Source organism: Aspergillus pseudotamarii (genome assembly GCF_009193445.1).
Source record: "Aspergillus pseudotamarii strain CBS 117625 unplaced genomic scaffold BDV38scaffold_83, whole genome shotgun sequence".
In the NCBI taxonomy this organism is placed as follows: domain Eukaryota; kingdom Fungi; phylum Ascomycota; class Eurotiomycetes; order Eurotiales; family Aspergillaceae; genus Aspergillus; species Aspergillus pseudotamarii.
The window spans coordinates 115,666-127,161 of NW_022475097.1; the positions used below are offsets into that span (position 1 = coordinate 115,666).

Below are 11,496 nucleotides of genomic sequence, written 5' to 3' on the forward strand. Positions count from 1 at the left end.
AGTTGTCTTCTCAGGTGATGGCCAGCTTCTAGCATCCGGCTCTCTTGACAAGACTATCAAGCTATGGGATCCCGCCACCGGCACTCTTAAGCATAACATAACCACTGACGGTATTGTTACCAACATTGAATTTTCAGAGCATCTGCCGCTATTGACTACGAACATAGGATCTTTCGATATCCAAATCTGCTACGAGAGCTTCTCATCAAATTCCTCCAAAAAAGTGACAGAGGTATCTCTGGGAGTAGATCGGTGGGTTAGTATTCAGGGTCAAAGAGAGCTATGGCTACCTCCCAATTATCAACCTAGCTCCTCAACGGTTAAAGATAGTATTATCGCACTTGGTAGCACGAGCGGCAGAGTTGCTATAATTACGTTCTCAGTTATATAAGCTATCTTAGACTGGATTACGTTTTTAGCTCTCTTATTTATCAAAATCTCTTTCCAAAAGGAGGGTAAGGGAGAACAGGGCTTTATATAGTTATCTGTCGTATGATGGAAGTTCTTGATGTTTCGGCTATCCTTTCAGTAGGTGGCAAAGCACTGATACCTTCTAGAAAGTGGCGCGAAAAAAGGTTGTTCAACTTTCTGGTACCTCAGTCATGTGACTGTCCCATGTGCTTGGATATTTTGATCCCTACTCATAAGTGCATAATTAAACACGTGATAGAAACGTATCCGTTCCAAAAATTATGTCCAGTACAGATTGTATTGTATCGAATATTGCTCAAATAATCGGCTCGCGCTAAGCCCTTGGCGGTGGGGCTAGAAAACAATCGTCATGTGTTTGAAGGTCAGAGGAATTTCGAGACCGACTGTACTACTAGAATATTTGTGATATTTTGAATTAAAACTGGTGATTGACAGTGACAGTTAAAAGAACTTGTAAGTTTTTGAAAATCTGGTCTAGTAGGCTGAGTAAGCTTTATATTTTGTCCAAATTCTCACACTTCTCAATAGATACATTTCGATGTGAATTACAAATATTGCATTTATATAACTTTTTCAATACTATACAAATGTCATAGAACGAGTCGCATAATTATACATAATCCTCTTCTGATTTAGTGTGACTTAGTATATAGGGTTTGGGAATAATATCTAAGTATATTTCGGAAACCGATATCGAAAAAAATCTGTACAACTGGTAGATAGCTAGTTATCTCTAGAGATACAATAGCCTCCTGAAGGCTTATTAACAGTATTCTATTGTTCAAAGCCTTATCAATTATAATTGCAAATATCCGATTTGTAATTTAGTATTTCTCGAGTAGCTTAAGTAGAACTGAGCTTAAATAGCTACCAGTATAGAAGCTATAGCGGTATAGCGGTTCAAGTTAAGTAATATATCACAGGAATTCCAATCTTGATCTACAGTATAAAATAACCTGTTACTGCCATAATGACACATATTCTGTTCCACGACCCTGTATAAACATTCCATACTAGCAATTTTAAGGGGATCATGTAAATAGGACTGGAAAACGAATACATATGTCAATATCAAGGCCCTTATCTTCAACAAATGCAAGGGTCTTGTCCGGACACTATATACGTAATAACAACAACGTTTTAGCCGTATCAAGGTGTTAACATATATGCTAGCTAGCTTATACATTCTTATTCGCTACTGAGTAGGCAAGTTCAGTGTTTATACAGTTGCGAAATCAGCTTGCCTAGCAAAGTCTTTTTCATTCAGTTAAAATGGTCTTGGCATAGAAGCCAAGCATATACGGAAACAAACCAGCATAGTATTAGCTGGGCAGGCTCATTTCGCAATTTACTATATATGAATTGACATCAGCTTATATTGGTAGCCTAGTGAAGCTTCAACAAAGCTGTATTTAACACTAATAAAGACTGCCGATACATATATATTAGTGATCGTTGACATCAGAGTCGATTTACTACTAGCTTGGTCAGTTATCTGTGCAGCCTCTCAACAACAAAAGCTAACGATCAACATTACCGGGAGAGAATAGATCGACCAAGCTAGTATAGTAAACTAATTGGCATTCTGGGCAGACAGAGGACAAGTCATAATCACTTCTCGCTGGGCTTATAATAAATTCAGTAAGTGAAGCGCCAGATCTACGATCCCGGGCACGCTGACCCTAAATTCAAACCGCAGCCGAATATGGCGCTCACATCTGTGGCTATCAGTGAGAAGAATCAACAGGGCCAGACCGCGTTGTGGAGTGCCGCCGCGAATAATCGCCCTAAGGTCGTCCAGCAGCTGCTCATGCTTCCAGCCCTCGATGTTAATTGCCGTGACAGAAGGCACCACCAAACGCCAATTGCGGTGGCAGCATGTTGTGATCATATAGAGATTGTCCGCCTTCTGCTTGCAGATGACCGCACTGACATCAACCTCGAGGATAGCCAGGGCTACACACCGCTTCAGGTAGCCCTCAAGTTGGGCAATCAGGGTGTCGCCGAGGCCCTGCTCCTGCACCCGCAGGTTAATCTGTCGCTCCTGGATAATGACGGATGCACCCCTTTATTGCAGGCTGCACAAGATGGAATGCTTGTGGTCGTGCAGGAACTTCTTGTCAAGTTCGATGTGGACACGACGGCATGCAACAAGTACGGGTCCACAGCTCTACATCTTGCCGCCCAAGAAGGACATCTGCCTGTGGTCAAACTGCTCCTGTCCTGGGGCACCGATATCGCTGACATTAACACCAAAGACCGGGACGGCCTGACCCCGTTGGCACTTGCCATAAGGATGACCATCGGGATGGAACATAAATTGGTAGTGCGGGAGCTGCTGGCGGAAGAGAGTATCGACGTGAATACGACCGATAGGGACGGGCGTACACCCCTCCACCATGCAGTCCTTAGCAAGGATCGCTTATATCTGAATTGGTTGCTCTCTAAGCCAACTATTGACCCAAATATTCGTGACAGGGAGGGTCGAACTGCGCTATGGTGGGCAGCATGCCATGGCCATCGATCGTTGACTGCGACTCTCCTCCAGCATCCCAGCATCGATGCTAATATCGCTGATTATCTGGATAAGAGGTCGGTCAAAATGGCACCAAGGAACTATAGGGAGGTTGCACTGTTATATCCCAGCCATCCTTCGTGGATATCGACTCCGTTGTGGATCCTCCAACTGCTGCAGAACTTTTGTCTGCTATGGATTCTCTGGTGGGGCTGTGTCGAAGGTATTTTCTATTTTATTTCCTCAATTGCCTCATGATGGAAGCCCGTGGGTGCGGCGCCTTGAAGGGCAAAAGAACCATAATCGTCTTGCAACAGAGTCAACATACCCCCCAATCACCATCACCAACATCCTACCAGCACAGACCCCGCAGCAGGCTTTGTCATCATCACCACCTGCCTCGGAGAGCACGTCTACTCATTCAGCCAAGGCTTCGCGGTTTAATATAGCAGGCATTCGTGATGGCAACGTTCAAGCATACTGTGACTGGCACCAATCACAAGTTGGGAATGAGTCGTGGAAGGTCGAGTTTCAAAAAGCGTGTGACGTGGCTCTAGATGATGGATTAGATCTGGACCAGATTGATGAACTGAATGACCCTGGGTATTTCAAGGATCGGGGTGTGAAATGGGGTATTGCACGCCGATTCGTCAAGGATATTAGATACTGGGCAAACAACTATAATTGTAATGTCAATGGGTGAAAATCGTCCATTGCTAAGACTTGTGAATAACTGGTTCTTGTTTTGACTCTTTCTCTGCTTTTGTATTTAATGTGATTTATACATTGAGAGTACGCTATTTATATTTTTCAATCATGACACCTGCATGCCGAAAGTGGCCTTCGGCACTCTGCACTCTAGAGCCAACAAAACTACAGTCGTTCTCGAAATCGCCTTGACCGATACACACTTACACTCTTCTGGCCCCACCGCCAAGACCTTAACGTGGATCAGTCATTGCCCTGGTCACACCTAGTTGAGGGCCGCTGTAAAATGCAGGTATGATACGGTATCTAGCGAGGTAATAATACACCGGTCTTATGGGGATTCCATCGACTTCCATGAAACCCCAGAGTAGATCTCTAATAATCGAAGAGAGCCGACTAGGCCTGGTTCTTTGATACAGTATCTGCCCGCCCCCTTCCCCTCACACCGATACTGTATAGGTGGATTGTTAGACGGTGGGAGCGGACCGAGCCGGCTTGAGATGACCCATTCTCGAAGTTTAATGCCAGCAGAACAGTACGTACTACGCGTGGGCGGACCGAAACCACAACCACTCTCAATTCTTCCACACAGTAATGCCAAGGGCATGTGCACTTATCTACAACCCTGTGTGGCGCCTCAGCTCAACCCCGCCTTCTCCTGACAAACTCCTCACATTGATCTAACAACCTCCGCTTGACCATATCATTTTTTCTCTCATATTATCCACAAATGGACAGGTTATAAATCATAACGCCCAATCCGATCGCAGTAGAGTCACTCCACGATGGATCCCCGGACCCGATCTCACGACGATTATACGGTCGGGTGGATATGTGCCTTGCCGGTGGAGACCACGGCTGCGAAGCTGATGTTGGACGATATTCACCCACCTTTGCCTCGCCTGCCGAAGGACCAAAATACATACATTTTTGGAAGCATCGGGCAACATAACGTCGTTATTGCTAGTTTACCGACTGGCGCATATGGCAATACATCAGCAGCAACGGTTGGGATACAGTTGCTGTCTAGTTTCCACGCTATCCGCTTTGGTTTAATGGTTGGTATCGGTGGCGGAGTACCAAGCAGCAATGCAGACATTCGACTTGGGGATATTGTAGTGAGCCAGCCGATGGGCACTTCCGGAGGCGTTATCCAGTTGGATCTAGGTAAAGCGCTAAGCGGCGGCCAATTCAAGCGAACTGGAATACTTAATCAACTTCCTACGGTTCTGCGGGTCGCTCTTACGACTCTCCGAGCACACCACCTCATGAGAGGTAGCTGGATCGTCGAATCTGTTTCCGACATGCAAGCCAAACTTGCACCTCACAAAGCTAGCAAATTCACGCGACCGACGCAGGAGGACTATCTATTCCAAGCAGAATATGAGCATGTCGCATCTGATACGTGTACCAACTGCGATCGATCTAAACTGGTTCCACGACCGCCACGAGAGGACCAAGGACCAGAAATTCACTACGGACTCATCGGATCTGCAAATCAGATTGTGAAAGATGGCAGGCGGCGAGATCAGCTGGCTCGGGACTTAGGTATATATTGTATCGAGATGGAAGCGGCCGGACTTATGGATGAATTTCCGTGCCTTGTCATTCGGGGCATCTGCGACTACGCCGACTCGCACAAGAATAAGGAATGGCAAGGGTATGCAGCCGCAGTGGCGGCGGCTTATGCGAAAGAGCTTCTCTTGGTGGTTGCAGTCGATCAGATCAACAGTACCACAACCGCGCGAGACACACTAGCAGACAACGCTGACACATCCTTTGGCACTGTTATACACGTAGGTGCCTTATTGCCGATCAGCGCGTTCACTGCTAAATTGTATAGAAATATACCATTCACACCATTGGAAGGCAGTCAGGTAAGAAGTCTGTGAGCTGGTCAATACAGTTGCTTATTCCTGTCATGTGAAGAACTGCGAGACGAAACGAGGGGAAATTTGGAATCAAAAATGCTGAGCTGCACAAGTTTGAAGGACGATTGAAGGATAACGAAGCTCAAGTCTCGGAATTGAAATCCCAAAGGAGCGCCCTCGAAGAACGTCTGCGTCTGTACGATGAGGAGATTGGACGCTTGAAAGATTCATTGACACTTTTGGAAGAGCAAAATTCGACTCCGCCTCCCGCATATACCGAAGTGGAAAGTGCTGTCCGCACACAAGCTAGCTTTGGAAATTCGAACGTCGGACCGGCACCTGTGAGGTCAAGTTACACCTGGACCCTGCTGAAACTTCCTTGGCAAGTTTTTCATAGACTTCTAAGGCCGCGGCCGCGCTCCGGATACAGGAGATTGGAGTGGCGTTGTGTAAGAAAATTCTTAAACCTCTTTGTTCTTGAACTAATACAACTTAGGCATGCGGTGAGCTTCTCTACGGCGACTTTAAGGAAACAACGCCTGGATCAATTGATAGACTAGCGGCAATGTTAAGCGAGCACTCTGGCCGAGGGTTGCAGCGTAAAGTTCTAACATCACGAGGAACCTCAACAAAAGCGCATTCGAGACCTACCACTTCGCCCGTGGGCTGGAACCTGCCACGAAGTAGCGGGAGTAGTAACTCAAATGACCCAGAAAACAGTGCAACAACCAGAGATTCTTCCGCTTCCGGACCTGCACAGCGACAAGCTCTTCAGCTTTGCATAGAGACTGGGAAATTCGAATTAGAGCTGAACGAACTTGACCTGGGCCAACGCATTAGTGACGGACTGCTGTTCGAAAAGATCCGGAAAAAGTACGAGAATGCCCGCCATTCACTGTTGCCAATGCGATTGCGGTTCAGAAAACCCGAGAGGGCGATATTCATTAAGGCAAGTTGCATAAACTTAACATACTCTCTAGTACAATTCTCTCTCAATCTGACTTTTTACTCAGTTCCGGCTAGGAAAAAGACCACTTGTTTCCTCAATCGCCGGCTCAATAGACAGGCCTTCCATACCTCCCGAGACAGAAGTAAGAGCCGGAAATTATACGTACATGCCGTGCCCAATCGATGACCCGCTTATCGACAATCGGACGTTCTTCCATCATTTTTACGCCCCTGCGTCAAAACATCCTGATTCAATGTGGTCATGCGCCTGCCTTGGAAAATTGGTCCTGGCCTAACCCCAATGGCCCAAGGATGGGGTATTCATATTGAAGAACGACCAGACTGGCCGCTGTTTGCAGCTTTCATGTTCCTCTTTCTCCTCCCCAGTGGTTTGGTCGCTGGAATCTATTCATTTAAGACGGGAGACCATCCGACTGGGGTTGCGATCGGTGCTTGGCTTACAGCTGTCCAGGCCATGGGAATGACTGCGTTGTTTTTCTGGTGGACATAATCCTAATCACATCCCGTTAACGAAGGGAGAAAATGTCTCTTGCTCCTAGCCGAAACATCATGTGTAGCCACAGTTCTGGTACAGGACTTCCGGAAATCGGCCTCACCAGCAATGTTTCAGTGTTTCTCAGACCCTAATGTCAAGAAACAGTAAGCTGACTTGAACATGTTCAAGCCTACGCCATCGGCTGATGAAAATGCTGTTGTTCGTGCGTAAGAACAGAACCCTGGTCGATGCAGTACTGTGGTGATTTCCCGATGATGTCATTCGTCATCAGATTGTCTGAGCCAGGGACACCTCTGAAAGGTGATGACTAGCGTATGCTGTACAGGCTGAGAAGGAGAATCGAAGTCAATCAGCAGACCATCCAGTCAAAAGGTGTGCGGCCTTACCCACATCGTCTGCAGAGATCTATCATAGGTGGCCGTGGAATTCCATGAATTTTCTATTCGTACGTCTAGAGGAATCTCACGTCGCATGTTAAAGTAACATACGCAAGGCAATTTATCATGCACTCAAATTCAATGAGAGTCCGGTAGCCTTCCCCATATGATTTGCAGAGACCCCCCATAGAATTGCATGGAATTCCTTGGCTTTCTTTCCATACGCGTGATGTAATTCTATATCCATATTACCGTAACGTACATAGCGCTATTTACTGAGCCCCCTCTGTTTGATGCGGCACGCTCAATAAATGATCTGCGCTAAAGACTTGGCGGTGGGGCCGGGAAAGAGAGACTATAATATACCACTCGAGAAACGCATCGAAACCTTGACATGGGTTTTCTTTATACTTATTCCACCTCCGCTTAATGAATTGTTTCAGCTCAGCGAAGAACTTAATAGGATTAAAATCCGGGGAGTAGAAACAGCATTTTAACTTCCGTATCTAGGCACATCTGTTCAATTCGCTTAGTACGGTGAAAGGATGCATTGTCCATAGTAATTATGGACTTTGGCGCCGGCCATTTGCTACAGTGCTGAAGTTGTTCGATGAAATCCTCAAAAACACCTGCATCAGTTGAGCCCTGGAACGCTCGTGACAAGAGTACACCCTTTTGAGTACAGAGTGTCCGGATACCGGTGTCACCACTTACACTCTTTGATTCTTTTGATAACCCTAACTCTAATCTAAGCTAACCTATTTTTAGATGTCTTTCGGAGTATTATTATTCCTTGTATGTATTGTAAATATACCAATATATTATAACCAGATCTTGTATATTTTACCGGTGCTTCTTCGGCGTGTGGGTCTGCTTACTAAAGACACAATTAGGCAGACAACAGAGTTCTTGGTTCAGAAAGGCCGGTCCAGGCCGATGTTAAGATTCCTGGCAGATACAAAGTCACCTTGTTATTGGCAAGACCATAGAACGTAGGTTAGTTCGCAGGCAGCTTTACTTGTTTGGGCTTATATTTGTTACCGAATAGCGCCCTGGATTAACTCTCAGTGCTGTTTAATATTGTTAGAAGCAAAGATGCACTTGTGAAGATTTTCTCTTCCTGTTGGCTATGATTGGTTGATTAAATTGCCATATCCTTGTTGTTCAGCCGCGCCAGCACATTGAAGTGCGGAGTATCGATTGTGAGAATATGAAATAGAGAAAGTATAATATTAGCTGGGTTTTTCCACTTTCACAATCTCCGACTTTACTTCAATTATTTTTAAAGCCCTGGCAAATGATCAAAGATGCCGTTTCGAAAGCTACCGCATAAATTATTTGGAGACCAGAAAGAGAGCAAGGCCAACAGCCTACCACCACCGCCATCTTGCCCATCCACTATCCGGACTACCCAGTCAATTGAGCCCTTTAAACCGCAGGACTTGTGGCAGATTGCCTATGATCAGCTAGGTGAAGAGAAGCAGAGGATTTTAGCGACGGTTAAAGTCACTGCGAACCCCATTGATAAGGAAAATCAAACCCGAACAGAGGACTTAATTGGTGAGGTTATCTATTTGATCAAAGAGCAATGCGAAAAATATCGACAGAATATCAATGGAAATATTCGGACATGCTCCAGGAATATCCTCAATGCAGCGCTATCTTTCAAGGATATTATTGGCGCAGCTGCGACCTTTGATCCTACTCAGCATGCAGCTAGTGCTTGGGCAATCGTGTCACTGGGGTTGACGGTATGTTACATCTCCCGGCAGATGATAGAAACGGCTGACTAAATGCGCGATTGGAAATATAGATGACTAAAAATCATTGTGACCAACGGGATGCCCTATTCGAATCATCGGATTACCTGGCAGATGTTCTCACACAATGTGCCTTTATCGAGCTGAAGTTTTATCGTGAGGGCAAGTCCAGTAACCCGGAAGACTTGGAAAGTCCATTGGTCCGGCTCTACATAGCAATCCTTCACTATACAGCGCTGGTGCAGAAGGCCCGAAGTGCTAGCAAGACAAAAAAACTGCTGGACTGCATCACCGCCATCACTGAGCACCCGCTCACTGAGCTTAAGACGTTAGTTGAAAAGGAAAGAGATAGCCTGCATAAGTGGATTGAACTCTGCGAGTATCTCCAGCGCGAAAAGGACGCAGAAAAAATCCTTTGCGAGATTGATGAACTTGCAAAATCTATGAAGCAGCTTAGTGAACAGTCTGGCTTCAAGAATTTGCCTGTCGCGGAAGGAGCATTTTTTGACTCCTTTGTCAATCAACACGAGGACTTCTGCCTCCCGGAGACCAGAACAGATCTTCTTCGCCAGATCTTGGAGTGGGCTGAATCAGAGGGTAAATTTATATTTTGGTTGAATGGAATGGCAGGGACAGGAAAGTCCACTATTGCACGGACGGTCGCTCGATCTTTCCAAGAGCAAGAACTACTCGGCGCCACATTCTTTTTCAAGCGAGGCGAAGCCGACCGTGGTAATGCGAAACGCTTGATATCAACTATTACAAGACAACTAGTAACTAGGCACCGGCGACTAGTACCTGATGTCTTAAATGCTATTGAGAATGATTTGAACATCGTTTCTAAATCACTTGGTGAACAGTTTAACAAGCTTCTTTATCAACCCCTTATGAAGCTATGTCCAAACCAATCTACCACAATTATGATTATTATTGATGCCTTGGATGAATGCGATGGAGAAGAGGATATAAAAGTGATACTTGACCTCTTGTTCAAATTGCAGGAAATTCAATCTGTACATCTGCGAGTGCTCCTGACCAGCAGACCTGAACTCCCAATTCGCCTTGGCTTCAGGGATAACAAGAACTATCAGGACCTGATTCTTCATGAGCTGCCTAAGCCAGTGATTGAAAATGATATTCGCGTGTTTCTAGACTTTAAGCTTTCGGAAATACAACATAGGCGCTCACTTCCCCCAGATTGGCCGGGGGATAACAATAGAGAAAAGCTAGTGCGGATGGCTGTTCCATTATTCATCTTCGCGGCAACGGTATGTCGTTTTATCAACGAAGGGACACATCCACAAAAGCAGCTCCAGAAATTTCTTGAATTTCAAGCAACTACAACTACAACTCAGATGGATAAAATATATCTACCGATTCTGAATCGACTTATAGGCGATAATAAAGAAGACTCCAAGGAGCTCGTGCATGAATTCCATGACATTGTCGGGGTTATTATTCTTCTTGCTACCCCACTCTCTATTGAATCTCTGGCCCTGCTGCTGAAAATATCAGCACAGGAGATAAGTGAGCTTTTGGATCATTTACATTCAGTGCTCAATATACCACATGACAGAGAGGCTCCAGTGCGCATCCTGCACTTATCTTTTCGAGACTATCTCCTAGTCACAGAAAGCTTATTCCATATCCATGAGCAAAAGACCCATGGGAAAATAGCCTCGCATTGTCTCCGAGCTATGGATACTCGGCTGAAACACAATATCTGCGACCTCGCAAGTTACGGAACACAGCGCGAGGATATCGATCCTCGGGTTATTAGCCAGTACCTCACACCTGATCTACAATACTCCTGCCGCTACTGGGTGTATCATCTAAAGGAGAGTACAGGTCGTATATCTCAATCTGAGATCCTCACTTTTCTTAAAAAGCAGTTTCTTCACTGGTTGGAGGCACTAGCTTTAATTGGAAGTATATCTGATGCAGTGAGAATAATAGATACACTGAAGTCAAGTACATGGGTGAGTCTCTTTGAGTTCTATAGTTAAATAGTGGCTGATATATATTATAGACAAGTATCAGTACTGAGATTTCAGACTTTCTCTATGATGCAAAAAGGTTTACTCTTCAAAATACTTATATAGCTGGTATTGCTCCACTTCAACTCTACGGCTCCGGACTGGTGTTTGCACCTGGCCAAAGTATTGTAAAAAAGACTTTTCTTAGCGAAGTAGTAAGGCAGTTACAAAGTCTACCGGTTTTAGAGGATTCTTGGAGCCCAATCTTACAGACACTTGAGGGCCATTCAGATAGGGTCTATTCAGTGGCCTTCTCACCCGATGGGCGTACTCTGGCATCAGGCTCGCGCGACAGTACTATTAAACTCTGGGATACAACGACTGGCACAGAG

The 11,496-nt window shown here is 45.4% G+C and overlaps 3 protein-coding genes across 3 annotated transcripts in view; all 3 read left to right on the forward strand.

Moving 5' to 3' along the window:
- Window positions 1–391, forward strand: part of BDV38DRAFT_275126 (uncharacterized protein) — a gene marked incomplete at both ends in the record, with an annotated part of 4,196 nt that extends 3,805 nt beyond the window's left edge. The window contains one exon of the mRNA XM_032057962.1: window positions 3–391. Within this exon, the coding sequence (XP_031908509.1) occupies window positions 3–391 (389 nt within the window). The remainder of the gene's footprint in view (window positions 1–2) is intronic.
- Window positions 392–4,351: 3,960 nt separating this feature from the next.
- BDV38DRAFT_211050 (5'-methylthioadenosine/S-adenosylhomocysteine nucleosidase family protein) lies at window positions 4,352–5,844 on the forward strand. The gene is made up of 3 exons (XM_032052611.1): window positions 4,352–5,451; window positions 5,499–5,532; window positions 5,640–5,844. The coding sequence occupies exons 1-3, from the start codon at window positions 4,441–4,443 to the stop codon at window positions 5,642–5,644; spliced, it is 1,050 nt and encodes a 349-aa protein (XP_031908510.1). The 5' UTR covers window positions 4,352–4,440; the 3' UTR covers window positions 5,645–5,844.
- Window positions 5,845–8,675: 2,831 nt separating this feature from the next.
- The window catches only part of BDV38DRAFT_275127 (uncharacterized protein), a gene marked incomplete at both ends in the record, with an annotated part of 4,928 nt that continues 2,107 nt past the window's right edge, over window positions 8,676–11,496 (forward strand). The window contains 4 exons of the mRNA XM_032057963.1: window positions 8,676–9,119; window positions 9,182–9,787; window positions 9,842–11,107; window positions 11,158–11,458. Coding sequence (XP_031908511.1) covers window positions 8,676–9,119; window positions 9,182–9,787; window positions 9,842–11,107; window positions 11,158–11,458 — 2,617 coding nt within the window. The remainder of the gene's footprint in view (window positions 9,120–9,181; window positions 9,788–9,841; window positions 11,108–11,157; window positions 11,459–11,496) is intronic.